The sequence below is a fragment of the Denticeps clupeoides genome, chromosome 6 (assembly GCF_900700375.1).
Source record: "Denticeps clupeoides chromosome 6, fDenClu1.1, whole genome shotgun sequence".
NCBI classification, from domain to species: Eukaryota; Metazoa; Chordata; class Actinopteri; order Clupeiformes; family Denticipitidae; genus Denticeps; species Denticeps clupeoides.
The window spans coordinates 10,637,199-10,658,836 of NC_041712.1; the positions used below are offsets into that span (position 1 = coordinate 10,637,199).

The 21,638-nt window shown below is 44.8% G+C and overlaps 3 protein-coding genes across 3 annotated transcripts in view; all 3 read left to right on the forward strand.

Moving 5' to 3' along the window:
• The window catches only part of mtnr1c (melatonin receptor 1C), a 30,167-nt gene extending 26,804 nt beyond the window's left edge, over positions 1–3,363 (forward strand). The window contains exon 2 of the mRNA XM_028982599.1: positions 1,652–3,363. Coding sequence (XP_028838432.1) covers positions 1,652–2,523 — 872 coding nt within the window. The 3' untranslated portion in view covers positions 2,524–3,363. The remainder of the gene's footprint in view (positions 1–1,651) is intronic.
• Positions 3,364–6,158: 2,795 nt separating this feature from the next.
• On the forward strand, positions 6,159–12,442 carry vma21 (vacuolar ATPase assembly factor VMA21). The gene is made up of 3 exons (XM_028982604.1): positions 6,159–6,309; positions 8,118–8,230; positions 11,878–12,442. Exons 1-3 carry the CDS (start codon positions 6,248–6,250, stop codon positions 12,018–12,020), a joined length of 318 nt encoding a protein of 105 aa, XP_028838437.1. The 5' UTR covers positions 6,159–6,247; the 3' UTR covers positions 12,021–12,442.
• Positions 12,443–16,571: 4,129 nt separating this feature from the next.
• The window catches only part of npas2 (neuronal PAS domain protein 2), a 48,489-nt gene continuing 43,422 nt past the window's right edge, over positions 16,572–21,638 (forward strand). Inside the window, exon 1 of the mRNA XM_028982510.1 lies at positions 16,572–16,770. The gene's annotated coding sequence lies outside the window, so the exon portion shown is untranslated. The remainder of the gene's footprint in view (positions 16,771–21,638) is intronic.

The following is a 21,638-nucleotide window of genomic DNA, read 5'->3' on the forward strand; positions in this document are numbered from 1 at the left end:
AAGACGTAAAAGTGTAATACTTGGTTATGTTTGCAATATTTGCATATTGGTTCATTGTTTACTTGCAACATTTGCAATACTGTGGTCTGTAGCAGTTGCAGAAAGCATTTCACTGCACATCATACCGTGTATGACTGTGTATGTGACAAATAAAATTTGAATTTGAATTTGAATTTGAATTTGAAATGCTTTTCCAACAGTCCTGAAGGAGTTCCCAGAAGTGTTTAGCACTTGTTGGGCCCTTTGACTTCACAGTGGGGCAGTGATGGCCTAGCGGTTAAGGAAGCGGCCCCATAATCAGAAGGTCTTCCATGGTGCCACTGAGCAAAGCACCGTCCCCACACACTTCTCCCCGGGCGCTTGTCATGGCTGCCCACTGCTCACTCAGGGTGATGGGTTAAATGCAGAGGACTAATTTCACTGTGTGCACCGTGTACTGTGCTGCTGTGTATCGCATGTGACAATCACTTCACTTTCAGAAGGGCTCTGCGGTCCAGCTCACCCCAACCATCTCAATTGGGTACTTTTTGTTAAGTACATGTCACGGCCATTTGGTATGACGAGGCAGGTGAACTGAGACTGTGACAATACTAGACGAGGAAGAAGGATGCATTCCTTCTTCCTCGTCACGATACAGGGGTTTAATTAGTGAAGAACAGGACAGGGAAGACATCCGGCAACTTGTGAACATGTAACATAACAAAGACCCGACGGAGAACAGAAACGAACAGAGACGCTTTATACATTAGACACAGGTGAAAACAGTTAGGGAACATTACACATGACAAACGTGAAACTAACGTAACCCCTTCCGGACTGGATCATGACAGTACATAACTCCACATGTGTTCATTCATAGTTTTCATGCCTTCAGTGAGAATCTACCTATGTATATGGTCATGAAAATAAAGACAAATAAAAACAAATAAACACATTGAATGAGAAAGTGTGTCCAAACTTTTTGCCTGTACTGTATATTTTTTAAAAGCTTTGTATAAGAACAGCCAAAGGCTGATCTTTTCTTGACAATCTTTTATTTTGTGCAATTACCTTGCTAAGCGACCGTCTTCAATAAAAAAAAAAGATAGAATTCAGTGATACAACTTATGACATTTAAGCCCAATTGTCGCTGTAATTGTTTAAATGACTGCTGATTGTTATGACGGCATCAGTCCGGCAGCTTTTTGTCTGCGGATCACATGAGCACCGTCCCACACGCACGGCTCATGCTTATCAGAAGTTGGCATGACATTAGTGATCAGAGCCTTCAGGCCTAGGAACACTTCGCCCTACTCTTTTGTAAACCATTGCATTCCTCGGCAGAACATGCGGTCGGATCATTTGGAGAAATATTGCTTGCTTTTCTAAACAAGTGTGTTTCCTTTAGCAGTAGTAATTTGAAGGCCTGCTGCTTTAAATGGTAGTGAACTGGCTTCTGTTTTACTGGCAGTTGTATTCAACCACAGTGAAATATTAAAAGCATTTCTGTAGACATCCAATTCTTCTGTGAGAGACTGTGGGTTTATCTTTCCAATCTTTCCAGTCATTAAACGGCCTTTAACATTCAATGGCCTTTGTTGAATGCTGCTGACACACTTTTACTCTTAGAGAAAATTGATGGCTAAATGTTTGTGTTTTCTTTCCTCCACAGGGAACATCTTTGTGGTGAGCTTATCGGTGGCAGATCTGGTGGTCGCACTCTACCCCTACCCACTAGCACTGCTGGCAATCTTCCATAATGGATGGACCATGGGCACGCTGCACTGCCAGCTCAGCGGCTTCGTCATGGGCCTCAGTGTCATTGGCTCTGTCTTCAACATCACCGCCATTGCACTCAACCGCTACTGCTACATCTGCCACGGCCTGCGCTACGACCGCCTGTACACGCGGCGAAACACATGCCTCTACCTGGTGCTGACCTGGCTGCTCACTGCTCTGGCAACGGTCCCCAATTTCCTCGTCGGGTCTCTGAGCTACGACCCGCGCGTGTACTCCTGCACGTTCGCACAGACGGCCAGCTCGTCCTACACCGTCTGTGTGGTCGTTGTGCACTTCCTTGTCCCGCTGGCTGTGGTGTCCTTTTGCTACCTGCGCATCTGGACGTTGGTGATCCGCGTGAAGAGTCGCGTGCGGCCGCCGGAGAGCCGCCGTCAGCGGACTCAAACCAGCGACCTGCGTAACTTCCTCACCATGTTCGTGGTGTTCGTACTGTTCGCTGTTTGCTGGGCGCCTCTGAACTTCATCGGCCTGGCGGTGGCCATCGATCCCGTCCGAGTGGCGCCTAACGTGCCCGAGTGGTTGTTTGTCATGAGCTACTTTATGGCCTACTTCAACAGCTGCTTGAACGCCGTGGTTTATGGGCTGCTCAACCAGAACTTCCGACGGGAGTACAAGCAGATCCTGCTGTCACTGTGCGCCCCACGCACACTGTTTTTGGACAGCTCCAAGTGTGGCACTGAGGGCATGAAGAGCAAACAGTCACCAGCAGTTACCCATAACCACCTCATGGAGGCCAACCTCTGACATTGGGCTTGGGGACGTTGTCACTGTTCGTATTTCGTATTTTTTATTTGAAGTGCCAAATGTACACTATACTTTATACATAATTTTAATGGTTACCACATATCATTTTATGTTTGCACAGTGTAAAAATATGGAATGTTATCTACACCTTATGCTGCTTTTTGGTGAATTGTTATTTTAAGCACAATATTTTTCAATGTTGAAAACATTGGAAATTCTGTTATAGTTAAACTGCATTAGATGCATGAGAACTCATGAAACCTCTGAATGTTATTGGATGTTTTAGAAAAAAAAAAAAAAAAACAGTATAGCTGAAAGTCTCTGGTCAATCACCTCTCCATGTCCAGGTTGCTTTTGACTGGAGGGATTTCAAAGTAGAATGCAAGTTTGAATTGGCAACTTTAAAAGTTCCCTGATGTGTGTATGTGTTCACCCAATCAATGCATGGATACACTCCTTCTGGAAAAGCAGGAATAATGCAGTTTTCTACTGATATGAATTACTGATATGATTTTGTCCTGTGTATGTATCAGCCTGTTACTTAGGGTGAACACTGGTAAAGTGGGACAAAATCGTCAGTAAATTAAGTGTAGTTGTGCTTTAAATATATGGGATGCCATTATTAAAGCAATGTAGATATGTTACAATCTCCAAAACGAACAAGAAAAAAGGTTACAATGGTAACTGAAATGACAACGCTTGAAGGTAGATGATTTTATAGGCTTTGAAGGGTATTAAAAATGTTGTCTATAATGCATGCAAAAGAAAAAAATGAATTTCAAAATGTCTTTATTCTTGTTAGTGGGATCTTTTTTTTCATTAAAGTATACTTTACTGATACTTGTTTCTGTACCTTGGACTATTTCCTAATTACTTGATGGGGGCAAAGTAACTATTGTTACCGTGAATTTCAGTGTTAAATATGTAAGAAAATTCAGTGTATTTAAAACAAACTTTGTTGCACTTTAGCATGTTTAGGCATAGTACTTGAGTTTAAAGAGAGGCAATGTTTGGTGTTTTTTTTATTCAAACTATATAAAAGCATAATTAAAAGATCATAAAAAACATAAATATATAATGAGGATTCCCATACTGGCATCCGTTAACCAGTGGACAGTGGTAACATAGTAATAACATAGTTTATTCCAAATATCTTACTCCCAGGTCTGAAACACAAGAACAGTTGCGTTCCCCAAAAATACCAGAACAAGAGTGTGTGTCAGTGTAACATGGCAGCGCTTGTAGTCCTGTAATTTCACATTAGTTGAATAGGCGTTTCTAAAACTGCCCTGTGTGCGTGTGCAAGGGCCATCCCTCCCTCAGCCGGCATTCGGAATACTTAGAAGAAAGAATGAATTAACACCAGCAGGCTAGCGTCTGCCTCGCTGTCAGATTTTTCAGTCGATAAATGCGGTAAACAGCAGCTGACGGTTTCAGGGGGCTGCAGTTTTACACCCTGTCAGACAATCCTGGGATGGGGCTGATTCGTTGCATCATTACAAAAATAAACCAGAGGGTGTTAAAGGAATCATGAAAGCAACACATTTTCCTCTGACGGACAATCCAGCGGGGCGGTCATTAAACAAACTGTATAATTATTTTAATAAAGTAAGGGATTTTAAGGTCCATCGTGCATCTCCTTTTGGGTGTCTGTCCTTGACTAAGCTGCTTGATGAGCTTCTGTAGAAGGTGAGCAGAAAATCAGATAAGCCACATGACCCCCGGGTGGAATACATGGTTAATGGATGTAGGTGTGAGTGAGTAGCTAATGAGCCTGAAAAGGAAGAAAGCCGATGTAATTCTGCATGGGACGATGTTGTATTTTTAACATTCACAGGTACGATTGTGCTCCGGCATTATCACGAGAGCATAATAAACCCAGACCCAGTTACACGGTTACCGGTGAAACACCTCCTAAAATGGCAGTGGTCAGAGCAGAACTAAATGTAATGCAATAGAAAAATTACCCTCAAGTAACCCTCAACACAAGGAACCTTTCTTTGTTTTAGTGCAAACACAACAAGGTTGATTAAAGTTCCCGGTGTGTTTCTGAGCTTGTGTGTGTGTGTGTGTGTGTGTGTGTGTGTGTCTGCGGCCATTTGTAGAGATTTAAATGAAAAACGTCCACTTGTGCATATTCGTTCACATAATTAGTAATTATCTGGACATTCTGGTGGAAATATTTTGATGTGTGTCTACTACAAGGGGAGCTTTTGAGATCGGCCTGCTTCTGTTCTGCTTCGTCTGTCACTCCTACTTTCACAACACAGTGTAATTAAGCAGAAAATGCTCACGCTCGCCTTTGACCTCGCCCGACCTTTCGACACCAGTCGCTCTCTCCTGCCCAGTGCCCTCGGAGTCACCCTGGGGCGATGCAGTGATGGTCCTTTCTCCGTAGCCATGGTCCTGAAAACATTGAGGTGATGAGCAGACTGATTTCATTACCCAGGCCTGTGACCCCTCTCAGAGACGGGCACTTTTCTTCATGTTTCGGCCACCTCAGCAAAAATGAATAAAACGCCATGATGCTTTGCCCTTACAAAACAGCTGATGAAGGGATGTTTGGTTAAAAGACAGGTGGACTCAGTTCTGCCCTTTTTTGGACGGTTTATTGAGGCCTGTATTGTCAATGCACTGTGATATAATATTAATTAGAAATGTTAAAATTATGTGGATCCCTCCCTCCAGGAACGGAGCCATGTCCTCATAGGCGCACTGAATTTCAGATTTCTGCTCTGATCGGAGCACGAGGCATATCTTCTGAAAACTGGTATCGTTCTCCATCTGAGTGCGCAGCCATACATAATTGAAAGGCACCCCTCACCTTGGCAAGTGGCATTAACCGCTGTAGCTGTTGTAAAAGATGCAGGAGTTAAATGGCAACTGAGACAAACCTCTGGCGGGGTCTAGATGCCAAAAGTGCAGTGCTAGCTCCCTCTGGAGGAGGTCCCAGCATCTGCCATGCTTAAAATTAAATCCTCATTCGCTAGCGGTTTTTTGTGGGTGGGAAAAAAATGGATAAAATTAAATCTATAAATCCCTTGAATGCATTTATTTAGGCTTAACACGTTGCCTGCAGAACCTTGGATGTGAACTTCCACCTACAGGCTGTCTTTTTCTCCCCTATCAAATCCCCCAAGATTCCACTTTCAGATAAGTAATGCAAACAGTGAAAACGATGCCTTGAAGCATGCTTCCTATTAATGGAAAGTGCAAAGGAAACGCTTAAAGCCACTCTCCAAAATCGGCTTAGAACTGTGTACAGAGTTATCATTTCACATAAGCAGTCTGGAGAAGAAGGCCCGGTGGGCGTTCTAAAAATAATTTAATTCAATAAAAACATAATACAGTTAATTTTGGGTCCATGAACAGTTCCAGTTCAAATAAAGAAACAATGGACATTTAGAGAGAGACTGACAGAATTTAGTAAAATGAATATAGCAGAAACAGCATCTGGGACGAGCGTGACATGATGGACACTCATTCAAGGATTGGGAATGAATGAGTGAGTGAGTGAGTGAGTGAGTGAATAAATGAATTAATGAAGTTTACATTAAAAAGAAAAAATAATTAATTTAACAACAATGGTCAGAGACGTCTTCATCCAGATCCAGACTCTTATTTTGACACGGAGCTCGCACGACTCTTGTAGGCGGCGAACGTTGTCGACTCCATGGCGCCGGGTGTCTCGACGCGACGCTGAAAGTGCGGCGGCTGCGCAGCCATGGAGAGCTACGGCCGGGCCGCTCCCGACTCCGCGTCCGGCGCGGCGCCGGACCTCAGGACGTACGTGCGGCCCGACCTTCCTCCCTCGCGGCGGCGCTAGCTCGCCGCTAACGCCGGCTAGCATGTGGTGGAGCTTTATGGAATATTGTGTACTTTGGAGCACTAGTGTTTCCTAAAAAGGAAGGTTTTGGCTACGCAATGATTCATCAAAAAGAATCATAAAAACCCAATAGAGGAGACTAAACTTATGATGAAAGCACATGTTTTTAGTCTATTTTCAGCTCGAGTCTGGCACGACAACATGTCATAGTGGTTGCCTTGTGACACGATGAGGCCGCCTGGGTGTAAATACCCCCTATTAGATCATGTTTAGGGGACAGAATGTCCAGAGAAGTCTGGATCGTCTTTTGCCTTCTTGCAGCATCATGTCAGTGGTGGCCTAGTGGTTAAGGAAGCAGCCCTTCGGTTGAGGTCCGAATCCCGATCCGCCATGGTGCCTCTGAGCAAAGCACCGACCCCACACACTACTTCCCGGGCGCCTGTCAATGCTGCCCTCTGCTCACCAAGGGTGATGGGTCACATTTTGTTGTGTCACCGTGTCGGAGTCGCGTGTATCACAATGACAATCACTTGACAATCAGTTTCTTTCATGTCCTGGTGTGATCGTGACGCTGGGCAAAAAAGGAAATGTAAGAATATCTTAAAAAAAGACATCTGTTACACGTAAACCAATGGGCGAAAAATGTGTTGTTGGTACCAGTCAGGAGATGTGGATAAGATGTCATATGTTTCAGTTTCCTTTTGTTGGGCAATTAAAACCATTGTTCCTAAAAGCCCATATGACCTGACTGGCAAGGCATTGGCCAAAATATAATAAACAATCTGGACGAGTCGAAAATAGGAATGCACAATATGAGTAGAGGACATCTGAAACACACATGGTCATCTAGAACCAATATCTATTTAAAATAAATCTACACACAATTCTGCAAATTGCACATTGAGGCTACTACAATATCCTGGGGGGGGGGGGGGTCTTCTTCTTTGTCCTTGGACTGCTGCTGTTAGTGGTCGTGGGCGAAAGTTTTATGTCGGACCCTCCTCATTTACCCGGGCTTGGGACCGGCACCAGTTCCCACTGGCTGGGTTGCTGTTGTGATTAATAAACCACTAATTATATCTGTGTTTGTGATGTACTGAGGCTAATCTTCTGAATTCCTTTCTGTCATTGTGCAGAGGGAATTGGTTTAGAAAATTTTCAGCATCGGATTATTCGCATCACATTTTAGGTCACGCAAATAAATAATTCTAAGCAAACATTTTCATCACAAAAAGGCCATTGTTTGCACAGCATACAGTATATAATACAGTAGAAAGGCCTGGATTGTTTCATGTCGTTCTATTATGAAAGTCAATCGTCTTCTGCTTGCGAAAGATTGCCGAGAGGCGGAATGCGGAAGCAGATCCAGCAGGTCTGTGGCTTGAGTTCTGCGTCACTTTGAGATCATTCCAGAGACTGCAGTGACATTGATGAGTGTCCTCGGTGGCCATTATTTATCCTCCAGCACGCCTGAACCTTCAAGGCATCTTAGATTCAGGCAACTAAAGAGGCTAAAGGCCCAGGGGTGCATTTTTTTATGATTTGTTGCCACAAGGAGGCACTGCAGGAGTCTTGCTTTAATAACTGCATTGGCAGGAAAGCCTAGAACCCTCTTATCACCAAGACCAACATGTATACTGTGATAATATCATATTGCTATTGCTTTTATGTCATCTCAGTTTGTTATATGTAATTTGGCAACAGATATTGCCTGGTCACAGAATTGCTGTGTTCACAACAATGATCATTGTCACTTTTTTCCTCTTAGAGATGATGGCGCGTCATTGCTGTCTGTGTTGAAGACCCTGTTATTTTTCACCATCATGATGATAACATTGCCGATAGGGCTCTATTTTGCCACAAAAGCTTACGTGTTTGAAGGTAGGTGGACCGGTTTCTTTTATAGGCCTGTAATAAATTGTGGGTTTCAGCCTGGGTGAAGCATTATAGGTTATGGTTGTTCATCATTGCATGCCAACCCTTGAGAAAATGCCCGTTGGAGTGAAATTATTTTCAAAGACTTGGTGAAATAAATTTGAAATGATATTTGGTGTAATTAAAATCCAGTCCCTCCAGCCTAAATTGAGAAGCATGGCCTTGTGCCCTCGGCTGTGTGATTGATGACGAGTGTGCAGGTTCACACAGCGCTGCATTTTAACGTCACAGACCAGCTTTACCCCCGGGGTCATGTTCTGCTGAAATGAGTGATATCAACCCAGCAAGAAAATGCGGCTGTATGCAGCCTTCTCTTCTTGGCTTGCGCTAATCCCCCCATTCCATGTGGAGGTGGTGGATGTGAACCGTGTATCGGGCCCTGTTTAGATGCAGACGACCAAAACTTAATCAGCTCAATTATTCACTTAAAAGTGCACTAATAATAATATTTAACACACACATATATACAGGGTGGGTCATTTATATGGATACACCTTAATAAAATGGGAATGGTTGGTGACATTGAACACATTTTATAAGTGGTCAGAAACTCATGAAACCAACATGTTAAAACCAAGCACACCATTGTTTTTCTTGTGAAATTACCAATAAATTTGATGTGTCACATGACATTCTTCCTATTGAAAAAACAAAAGTTGGATCCAAGATGGCCAACTTCAAAATGGCCACTATGGTCACCACCCATCTTGAAAAGTTTGCCCCCTCACATATACTAATGTGCCACAAACAGGACGTTAATATCACCAACCATTCCCATTTTATTAAGGTGTATCCATATAAATGGCCCACTCTGTACACACACACACATACATATATATATATATATATATATATACACACACACACACACACACACACACACACAAACAGAGACACACACTGTTCAAAAGAACACTTAAACAACCCATTGTAACACCAAGTCAATCACACTTATGTGAAATTGACAAACAATTTCACATGCTGTTGTGCAAATGGAATAGACAACAGGTGGAAATTATGCAGTCCCTGACAAAAGTCCTGTCACTTGTGCACAAATTTACCTCAAGTGCCGCTGAAATATATTTCTAATCAATATTTTTTTTCTTTACAAGAAATGGCTCATTTTATTCCCAACAGCTTTTGTAATAATGTTTCAGTGCAAGTATTCTAATATTCAAAGCTTGGTAAAGCCCATTGAGTCCATTTTTGCAAAGACATAAGTGTTGTCGCCTTGTCATATGAGCTTCATCTGTGACTAATTTATGGATCAATTAGGTGTCAGGTGTATAAAAGAACCCCAGTTTACTAGACCTTCACATCAACTGCAACTAGACCTCTGCAAACATGCCTAATATTCACCCTGAGACTGAAGTGTTGATTATCAAGAGGCTGAAGACCAGATCCCCTGCTGATGTGGCAGACACCTTCAATGTGTCTCAGCAAGTACAGAGGATAAAAAAAAAAGATTTGAAGAGACTGGGGACGTTTTTGACAAGCCCAGGTCAGGCAGACCCCACAAGACAACTGCTCGAGAGGACCGTTTGTTGGCTTGAAAATCCAAGGTCAGCCCATGTTCCACTGCAGAAGAGCTCCACGAGACCTGGTCAAGCAGAACAGTTTGTCGGATTCTGTCTCGATTGAAAAACTGTACTCACAGCCTGCTAAAAGGATGGATGCTGGAAAAGTGGCAGAAGGTGGACTTCTGTTGAAGTACACCACAGTCGCTGCAAATATTGCAGGAGACCTACTGGAGCCCGCATGGATCCGAGATTCACTCAGAAAACAGTGAAGTTTGGTGGTGGAAAAATCATGGTCTGGGGTTACGTCCAGTATGGGGGGGTGTGAGAGATCTTCAGGGTGGATCAATAGTCTGAAATACCCAAAAAAGTTTGCTACCTTTTATATTCCCAACCATAAAGGAGGCCAAATTCTGCAGCAGGATGGTGCTCCATCACATACTTCCAAGTTCCTCAAGGCAAAGAAGATCAAGATGCTCCAGCCCCGTCACCAGACATGAACATCATTGAGCATGTGTGGGGTAGGATGAAAGAGGAAACATGGAAGACGAAACCAAAGAATATTGATGAACTCTGGGAGGCATGCAAGACTGCTTTCTTTGCTATTCCTGATGACTTCATCAATAAATTGTATGAATCCTTGCCAAACCGCATGGATGCAGTCCTTAAAGCTCATGGAGGTCATACAAGATATTAATCTCACAGCACCACTACTTAATTTGCTGACATATTTTTATATTTGCAGTAAATTTGTTAACTTTTGTCTCGCCAACTTTTGACCTATCTGTCTTGATTAAATTTTAAAGTTAATTTGGTAGGTTTTAGCTTTTCATATGAGCTATTTCTAACACCAATTGATTAATTAAAAGTCAGGTTAATAGCAGGAGTTTCTTCAAAATAGATAAGCGACCTGACTTTTGTCAGGGTCAATTAGCAAGACTTCCCTAATAAAGGAGTGGTTCTACAGGTGGTGACCACAGACCACTTCTCAGATCCTATGCTTTCTGGCTGATGTTTGGGTCACTTTTGAATGCTGGTGGTGTACAACCCACACAAGTGGCTCAGGTAGTGCAGGTCATCCAGGATGGCACATCAATGTGCTGTGGCAAGAAAGTTTTCTGTGTCTTGTCAGCGTAGTGTCCAGAGAAGGGAGGCGCTACCAGGAGACCAGTACATCAGGAGATGAAATGCTGTAAATGCTGTAAAAAAAAAAGATGTGGAGGAGGGTGTAGGAGGGCAATAACCCAGCAGCAGGACGCTACCTCTGCCTGCAAGGAGGACCAGGAAGAGCACCGCCAGAGCCCTGCAAAATGAACTCCAGCAGGCCACATATGTGCATGTGTCTGCTCAAATGGTCAGAAACAGACTCCATGAGGGTGGTATGAGGGCCCGATGTCCAGGTGAGGGGTCGTGCCTACAACCCAACACCATGCAGCACATTCGGGATTTGCAAGATTGGCAAATTTGCCACTGGTGCCCTGTGCTCTTCACAGATGAAAGTAGGTTCACACTGAGCATATGTGACTGAGTCTGGAGACGCCATCTAGAACGTTCTGCTGTCTGCAACATCCTCCAGCATGACCTTTGAGCTGGGACATCATGTCTTGCTCCATCCACCATCCTACAGGCGTTGTAGGGAGGTCATACATTTTGACTTGTTTTTATGGACATTACATCAAAGTTGGACCAGCCTGTAGTGTGTTTTTCCACTTTCATTTGGGGTGTGTTTACAAATCCAGACCTCCATGGGTTGATAAATTTGATTTCCATCACTAATTTTTGTGATTTTGTTGTCAACTATGTAAAGAACAAAGTATTTAAGGAGAATGTTTCATTCATTCCGATTGTGTGACCGTGTGCTGTGCTGCAGTGTTTCACAATGACAATCACTTAACTCACTTATATGTGTATATATACATATTTAGAGGGAGTTGTGCTTTGTTGTTGCACACAAGACAGTTTTTATGACGTAAACTTTTAAAATATATTTTAATGCATGCATACTATATTTCATTGTGATGTGTACATAGTGGGTGTGTGTCAGAAATTGATTTCTTTTTCTCTCCTGCTTCGCAGGCTCCTTGGGATACTCCAGTAATGACAGCTACTTCTACGCTGCCATCGTGGCAGTGGTGGCCGTGCATGTGGTCCTGGGACTGTTCGTCTATGCCGCATGGAATGAGGGATCACAACAGTGGAGAGAGGGAAAACAGGACTGAGAGTTCGAGAAGCCCACTTTGCGTTTGTGTTGGGATGGTCCTGTACGGTTCATACACACGCGTATTCAGATTTAAGTGGGAGCCGTACTCCTTGAGTGCTGACATGACGGAGGTCATTTTCCACCCTCTTTTTCTTTATCCATGTAAGTTGAAGCCAACACATTGTACTAATTTGATCAGACCTGGAAAGAACCTGCCCTTCAGCGCCACCGTGTTCAGGACAACAGGGAAAATACCGAGTCCTTCGTAATAGATACCTTCCATGGCTGAATTCTATAAACATGCTAAAAAAGTGATTCCTGGACACACCGGCCTGCCAGTGTCATTCCGTGTCCCACCAGAGGTAGGCAGAACGTGGCGGAATGTCGCCCGGCTTCCTGCACCCGCAAATCTCGTTTTGCAAATAAACAGTAAATGCTGAAGTCGTGTTGTTTGGCTTCTGGGTGACGTTGTGATAGAACTCGACATGAAGAGGTCTTCTCTAGGTCTTCTCTTCATGTGACCTCTGTGTCCACAAGGTGCTTTCTATCACTTTAGACATGGTTTCACGTGCATAGTTTAACGCCGGCTCAGAAAATATCAGCCACAAAAGATTTGTCCAGCAAAACGGAAAAGCTCGAGCCAGCGCAGGAAACAGTGAGAACACGTCTGGGTCCGAACGCGAGACGGGGAGGCTGTTCCCAGGACGGGGGCCTGTCCTGACCCAGGCCCCTGTAACTGCTGAAACTGTTCGTCAGACCCGCGGTCACATGCTGAAATAACCCAGCAGGTTTCTTTTATAATTCCTGAGATATTTTTCTAGATTTCACGTCCTTGCCAGCGTGTAACGAGTCACTTTTACTCATTACAGTTTAGTGTTTGTCACATAACCCCTACATTACTAGTACCCTGGTCTTTTATTTTTAAGTAGTAACCTTCCCAACGCTGGTTCTTGCCAGAATGTGAGGGTGATTCCGTCAGATTGCATTACCAGAACGTAACAGGACAGTTATTATGCAAATTATTATTTTATTTATTTTTTTGTTCACTGTGCAATTACAGATCCACATTACAGAAAACTGAAAATCGAAACAGTGGATTAACTAGTCATGGTCCAGAGTTTTGTTTAAATTTGCAATCAGCTGACCAATATACCATATATATATATATACACACACACACACACACACACCAATATACCATACTGATCAATAATCACATATGTTGGAAGATGGCTTAGAACACTGCCCTGCCCTCTGTGTGGCTCACACAGTCGGGGAGGAATAAGGAGTTGTGCAAGGCTTCTCATTTCTGCACTGCACAGCCAGGTGTGTGTGTGTGTGTGTGTGTGTGAACAGGGAGTGGGGGTGGATCTCTGCAACATTCTCACATCGTGCTGGGATAACACGGAGCATCAGGAGCTCCTGCAACTCCATTGCGCAGTCATTAAAGATCGAAGAATCGCATCCAGAAAATGTTCAAACTAAAAGCAGAGAATAACTGAGAAGTCGTTCTACTTTACTGGCACGCCAGAGGGCTGAAGATAATAGTTTTTTTTCTGAGCAGGACGCCGTTTCAAATGTACACAACCTTTTATTTGTGCTTTACTACCATGGAGTTGAGAATGTCGCACTTTGCAGCACTCGTGTGTGGTTCTGTTGCGGCGAGTTGGGCTGGGCGATCCGCTGTCCCCGTCTCCTCCCGAAACAGAAGAGACATCGGCTCTGTCGCCATGGACACAGGTTGCACTCGCATCCTGTATTTTGATTGTGCAATAGTAACCAAGGGTGATTCACTGGGCAGCAACAATTGCCATGGAGATAGACTCCACCCCCCGGTCCCTCTCTCCGTCTCATTATCTTTACATTTCCAAGCAGTTCGGTCCAAATACGACAAACCTGTTTAATGTGGATTTGTCACCAGATAATTTCTCTGCTGTATGAAAGGGCCTCTGGCCTCTGGCCCAGTACCAGGGGGCTAAAAAGCACTACAGTCACCCCGAAATGTTCCAGTGCAGCGTGATTGTCACAGATTTCACCACGGCATGTGTTACGGAACTCGCCAGGCCTTCTCGCTCATTTTCACTAATCCTTGATGCTATGTGATAATCGCGCGCGACTGGCATTCTCTGCAAGGATATTTCTTGCCAGAAGATCCCTGTTCTGTCAAGTGTCAGCCTGGAATGAACCGCGGACGTACCTGGCGCCCACTCCCAACCAGAGCATGATTATTCGGCGACTTCCATTCCAAGCATTCTTAAAATGGACCCATGAACAGTCAGCTTAATGCCAGAATACAGTATAAGTGAAACACTAACGGGGCAGTGGTGGCCTAGCGGTTAAGGAAGTGGCCCCATAATCAGAAGGTTGTCGATTTGAATCCCGATCCACCAAGGTGCCACTGAGTTAAACACCGTCCCCACACACTGTCACCGTGTGCTGTGCTGTGAATCACAATGACAATCACTTCACTTTAAAACCATTTAAGAAGAACAGCAGCCTGGACTGGTAATTGGTACTTAGTGACACTTGGCAAGAAAATATGTTGGTCAAGTGCTGATAACGATGGTCCGATGGCCGGCACAGGCGTGCTAAAAAAAATAAATAAAATAAAGTAAGAAAGAGCACCGTGACTCACGCCATGAGGCAGTTGGTCTCCTTTGTGCGTATAAAACCATCTCACTTTCTTTTCCTGGACACCCTGGCCAAGCAGGATGTGCATGAGGCAATGGTGTCAGATGAACACGCAAACTCTTCCTTGCATCCAAGTTTTCCCAGTCTTAGGAAACAAGGGGATCATTTACAATATTCAAAGATTTTTTTTTCTGAGAGTGTTTTTTTTTTTTATAATGAGCAAATGGGGGGTAGAAAGCCTCTGCAAGTATGACTGATTGGAACAGACGAAGCAAAATGTCATAGTGGGATTGAAAATGACTCATAACGATGGACTGTAATGTCCAAAATAGTACAGTTGGCATCCAGCAGATTTTACAGTAACACCGGGGTTGCCCCCCTTCCCACTGTCACTAACTACCTTGCCCTCTGAGGTCCAATTTGCCCGGTGATCGCTTCATCGACGCTCGTATCGTTTGCAGTGCAGCAGGGAAGCGACCCGTCACCAGATGGCAATCACTGCTCCATGCGACCTAGTTAAAGTCCCCTCCAGCCCGATCCAATTAAACCGAAACACGCCACTGGGGTGCAGCTCGTCGCAAGCGGGCAGGGATTGTTTTCTTTCTTTGGTGGGTCCCGTCTTATTAGAAGCAGTTTACCTTTTTGTTCTGTTTAGGGTACAAAGGGAAATGGAAATGTTGCGATCCTGGCGGCCTAGAGGTAAAAAAAAAGTAGGCGCAGTGACGCGCTGTTACAGTTCATTCAACATTCACACCGGAGCGGCAACTAAAGCCAGAAGTGTGCAAACGCGCCTTATGAAACAATGCTTGTTGTGTAACGAGACACCGAACACGTCACACGGGTTACCGACAGAGAGAGAGGGAGAGAGAGAAAGAAAGGGTGAGAGAGGAAGAGAAAGACACCGACAGAGGGAGGGAGAGAGAGAGAGAGAGACCTTGCGGACGCGCCGGCCGGCGGAGCGCCAGAGCGGACCTAATTTTAACGCGGGCGTTTTGTAACAGAAACACGTCGGCAGGGTGGAAGGGCGCCATGAGTTTAGCCGGGCGGTCACGAGCAGGAGCGCCTTTAAATCCCCGGTGGCGCGGCGCGGCGCCGCCCCCACCCACAGCGGGCCCGGACCGAGAGCGGCGAGCGCGCCGGGCTCCACGGGTTGCCAGGTGCGGCCCTCCAAGGCGCACCCGCAAATATGGGACGTGGCGAACAGTGATTTCACCATTAAGAGTTGGTTTATTTCTTTAAAAGCAATGTTTATTTTCATTTTATTTAACTATGCACTTAATATCTTTTTTTTTTGTTCTGTTACTGTTTTTTTGAGCAGTGTACATGACTGGGGCAGTGGTGGCTTAAGTAAGGAAGCGGCCCGTGATCAGAAGGTTGCAGGTTCAAATCCCAAACCGAACCACAGAAGGTACAACTGAGGTGCCACTGAGCAAAGTAAGGAAGATGGGTTAAATTCAGTGGACACATTTGTCATAATGACAATCTCTTCACTTTCTCTTCTTTCTCTTTGGATGGCGGGAGGAACCCACGCCCACACGGAATGCAAACTCGCACACACAAGGTCCGAGCTGCGATTAAAACGTACAGCCTTGGGGCTGTGAGATCAAGTCGCAAACTGTACGGCCCCAATTAAACAACATTGACATGATTATTTTAGGAACAATAATATAACTGTTAATTAAAAGTTGTTGTTTTTTAGAGCGCAGCTTCACAGCTTTTATTCCCGCAATTTGAACCATGTGAGGAGCTACAACGTAGAAAAAGCGCCAGCCAGCCTAAAGTCGCTAGCTATAAGCGGACGTGGCAACCCCGGCCCCGGCTCCTCGTGCCGCCATCCGCGCCCCGCCCTCGCCCGCCCCCAACCAATCCGCGTGCGGCTGGCGGCGCTCCGCCACGCCCCCGCTCCGTTTACGGCGCGGCGACGCGGCGGTGACGTAAAAGAGCGAGGCGTGTGGGTCGGAAAATGAACATCGGTGAATGAAAAGAGCGCCTGGAAGTCACTCGCTGCCCGCAGAAACGGTGCCAGTTACATAACTCGGCTTCACGAGCGAGGCGAGGCGGCTGAAAAGCCCCGTCTGCTCCTCCAAGCGCGCGAATCGTTACGACGCTCTTTTGGAAACGACGCGTACTTGCCGCCGGTGAGTAAACTCTTTTTCTTTTTTTTTTACGGAGTTTGAGCGTAAATTATAGATGCACCGAAAGCGGTGCATGTCCGAAACGCGAAGTTGCCATTAGCTAGAGAAAACATTTTGTCTCATTATATTGCTTGCTTGTGTTCACTTTATACGTTGAACTGTGTAATGCAACCTGACAGCCAGATGGACTGTCAGGTCTGCTGGTAAAGTTGTCAGAGGGAAACTCATGTTAAATGACAGCGTTAAATGATGTGTGTTAAATAATAATACATTGACCATTTGCAAAAAAAAAGAAAATAAATAATAATAATAAATTGTTGCAATGAACAGCATATGCTTCAGTCAGGACATTCCGTGGGGGTGGGGTGGGGGGTGCCTTGTTTCATATTTTTCCATGCTGGATTTTACCATGTCTTCATGAAAAAAAAGGTTTGCGTTCACAATTCTGCGCTTTACATGTTAAAAATTGCGCATATTTTAATATACCCTTTCCCAAACTAAAAGCAATTATGAAAAAGGCTGCTTGTTATGTAACACATGACTTGAGAATCATGAGCTGGCTGCAGTGACGTCATGGCCTGGATTTGGTTGGGGGGGGGGGTTCATCCCCGGATACAGGGGTGGATGTAGCCTAAGGCACAGTTGGATCCCTGTAGAATAACCCTGATAGGATCCACACGCAGGCCTTTGCTCATATTGTTGGTGTATTATACTGCAGATTAACTCTACGCACCAATTCTTTACCAACAAGTAGCAGGTTGTAATTGTGACCTTTTGATCCAACATAATCTGAAGAAAAAATGTTTTTACGGATTTGATGTCTGGGCCACATTTAAGTCAATCTGCGGCACTGACCATTTTACAGAAAAGGTCAGATTTCTGTATTCTGTAACATCTGAAAGGCCCGTACGAAACATTACTATTGTCCTGCTTGGATAACATGGATCTGGTCTAAACCTTTGGATTCCCTACATCTTGACTGCCCTATGGCTTAAAAGCAAATATAAATAAATAATCATATACAAAATGTAATTTATATAGGGCCTTTCCTCCAAACCAAGGCCACTTTACATAGGTCATCAGTCACAAGGAACAGACATGTAAGATAAGGAAATCAAAGTGGATTGGAAGAGGTTTGTACGTTTAGGAAGATCTAAAACCAACAGAGATTCCGGAGTTGGGTGGGGATGGGCTGGTGCGTATGGATGAACCAGTACTGTAAGATGATGAGGGGTAATTTAAAGGTCATGGAAACAGCCTGTACTGAATGTCATATGCAATGGACAGCCAATGGTGTTCCTGGAGGACAGGTGTGGCATGGTCACGTCTTCCATGTTCCTGATTTTCCCTATATATTGCATAAGACTCATGCTGTATATTTCATCACTTGAAATAAACGAGAAGATTCAGCATGCAGGTTCTATTTAGCAGGTTAAACAGATGTCTGCTGTCTGAAATCTACTGATCAAGGCCATTAAAAATTGTGCAAGTAACCAAGATGCCAGTTGTGAATATTTTTTATCCTCCCCTATCTTCAGTCTTCTGTTTCCTTGTGGGTCCTCCTACTTCACCTTCTTAGCTGCTGTTAGTTTGCCTGGGGACCAGCGTGACCCTCTTGAGTGATAATGAACCTCCTCTGGCGCTCTGGAAATTGCCGAGGTCTCCGTATTCAATGACACAATCGTTCAGAGCCACTTAGGCCTTGAAGAGCTCTCAGAGGAGTGTTGTGTCCTACTGCAGACGGGCCATTATCAAGTCCTCGTTCTTCTGGAGATTTCGGTTTCAGCCGCATAAGTCACACCTTTGAACATGTGCTGTTTCGTAACTGTTTGTTACTAGAGTGGTTACCATTGATTTGTACGGTGTTTCACTTTCACTGTTCCCATGTGAATTTGGCATGTCCTGGCAAGCGAGTAATAACAGAGGTGTTATAAGGACGTTATAACCACATCAGCAACCCTGCAAGAAAGCCGTGGCAATGGTTCTTCGTATGAAATATGTTGGTGGTTTTTTGCATGTCATGCAGGGGTTGCGCTGATGCAAGTAATAGCTGTGCAACCGTAAACTTTTAAAACTCATTTTATCTGATTAGATGCGTGTTATTTTTTGCATTCTTTAAAACAGGAGGCTAGTCATGACCAAGATGGCTTTAAGACGTCTTGGCTTTAAGACGTCTTGGACAATAAGCTATTTTAGGCTCTGGCTGATGGGCTTGCTGTGAGGTATGACAGGTCGAACGAACGTAACTAGACATTTTGTCCTGCCTTCTGCTGTCCTATGCTCATAAGGTTGGGGGGACTCGGTTCCAATTAGCGGAGTAGGTGGGGGTCCTCGGTGACTGTATCGGAAGTGCGTAGTCTGGCCCCGGGGCGAGCTGTGATTGGGTAACACTGCCCTGCGAGTACGAATGAGGTTAAGTGGCGATGCGATGAGGTAAAGCTTTCAAGCGAGCCAATCGCCAAGGGCAACACATCCGCTCTCTTATTTAACTTAACATGACTTCGCCCCCACTCCGTCTCTTTTTTTTCCTCATTGTCATTCCTTCTTTTCATTTAACATTGTGTACGTCAGACTCTTATTTGAGCACGGGCAGCCCTTTACCAGCATCAGCTGTGTGCAAGCAAAGCATCTGAGTCAGCCATTAAAAAAAACCCTCATCATTCATCCCTTTTTTTTTGTAGAAGAGTATTTTTTTTTTGGTCTCCTTGAATGCAAACTTGTGTGCTCATGCTTGCGGCGAAAGGGAGAGCGTTAGGTAACGGGTGACACGGTGGCCGATGCCGTGCTGTTACGGGGCCCATGCGGAAGGGGAAAGTGGGTTACTGGGCCATGTCCTGCCAGCTTAGCCTCGCTGCCGCTGGAGGAGCTGCTTACTGTGACTCGGCAGGCGGAAATGGTGGCGGAGCGGAGGCAGCGGCTGCCTGGGAATCCTGTCCGAGCACCGGCCCTTTAAGAGCCCTCTCTCTTTTATTTTTAACCCCTTCTCTCACAGATGAGTGGAGCAGGGGAGTAGGGAAGGAGGTAAAGGGAAATGGATACTGATGCATCGTTATGTTCTCATGGCTTTACAGTTCATTTAATAATTAAATAACATCCATTTTTTTAAATGAAAATAATATAATATGTCACAGTAAAGGAGAATGACCTGTTGATCATCATTCTGTGACAGCCTGGACTGAGAATGCTGGGAGGAATGAATGGCCTCATCCTTTAAATAGGTTTACAAATGAGAAAATCTTAATGTTTAGGTGGCCTCACTAAGGTACATCCATTTTAGTTAAGTGACATGTGACATCACATTATTTTTACTCTCACTCCGGCTTTCTATTAACAGACACTGGCTGACCTTTCTGTACAGGGTGAGGGGGTCTTGATCCAACTGGCAGATGTGTGAATTTGGTTAGTTGTATTGCTTCTTTAATCAGTGCCACTGTCATCAGCTCTAATAAGATCATTGAACATGGGATTCCAATAACCGGTGAAGCTTTAAAAGTGACAGACTTGGGTTAATAAATACACCATTCCACTGAAACTGATGAAGTTCCTCTCTATGCAGATATTCCATCATTATCAGTCATTTACAAGATGAACAATATCTAGACTTCAGTTTTGAGCCATATATATATTTAAAGAAATACCGGTTCCTGTAACTCATCCTGCTGCTGTTTGTTGGCCCCTGAAACCAGCTCCTCACGTCAGGAGCATGTTCAGCGATGGTGGAACCAAATTACACATATTAACGATTCTCTGTGAATGAAAAAAAGGGAATAGGGAATACCAAAGATATATCATTACTGACAGGCAGTTTGTATAAAAATTAAAAGCTCCTAATCTCCTGTTTTTCTTTCTTGTTTTGTGTAATTGTTTACCAATGGTCTAGTTATCTGGTGGATTCCCAGAAAATGGTCTCCACCATATGGATGATCCACCATATGGATGTAGAAAACAGCCGGTTTTAGGTGAACACTTTGCGTGTTTGGTACAGAAACAAACAGGTCGGGTAAAACACGGCACTGTCACATGTGGCGCGTCCGGCGTGCGCCGAAACGCCATTGTCACTCTGCACAAGACGAGCGACGACGGTCACGCAGCGGCCGCGGGACGTTCCTTCGAGAGCCTCGCGAGGGCCCCGCGTACCTCGTGGAACTATGTCGCACATGACCGCCACGGGTGTGCCTGGTATTCGTGTCACCGTGCGCGCCCTTCTGACGGGTGACGGGCGCGACGCTCGCTCTCGGTTATATAACCGCGGCCGCTGACGTCACTGGGGCTCGCTCGCAACCGACACCAAAACGATTAAGCAAAAAAAAAAAAAAAAAAAAAAAGGCAAAACCAGAAAACAACCGAAATATTGCCTCCGTGTCGTGGCTGTATTCTTTCTTTTCTGTTTCTCAAACGACCAATTTTCGCGGGTCTCTCTCTCTGGCGCTGTTCTAACGAGCGCCATGACGTCAACGCGTCGACTGAACAGTACATTGTGGTACGTGAGGAATTCTCGTCTGATATATTACTGATGACCAAATGCCTGGTCTAATTCGAAATATCAGTCTAGAAACGTAGCCTAAAAGCACACAAGCAAAAGGCCAACCAAAACTAGCCCGCAGTCACCATATCCGTATATCCAGCGGTCTATTTTAAATGGGGCAGTGGTGGCCTAGTGGTTAAGGTAATCAGAAGGTTGCTGGTTCGAATCCTGGACCGCCAAGGTGCCACTGAGGAAAGCACCGTCCCCACACACTGGTCCCCGGGCGCCTGTCATGGCTGCCCACTGCTCACTCACGGTGATGAGTTAAATGCAGAGGACAAATTTCACTGTGTGCACCGTGTGCTGTGCTGCTGTGTATCACAAGTGACAATCACTTCACTTCATA

Coding starts and splice junctions, on each gene's coding strand:
- vma21 (XM_028982604.1), top strand. CDS start 6,248: ATGGAGAGCTACGGCCGGGCCGCTCCCGACTCCGCGTCCGGCGCGGCG. Junction 6,310..8,117: donor GCGGCGCCGGACCTCAGGAC/GTACGTGCGGCC, acceptor TTTTCCTCTTAG/AGATGATGGCGCGTCATTGC. Junction 8,231..11,877: donor AAAAGCTTACGTGTTTGAAG/GTAGGTGGACCG, acceptor CCTGCTTCGCAG/GCTCCTTGGGATACTCCAGT.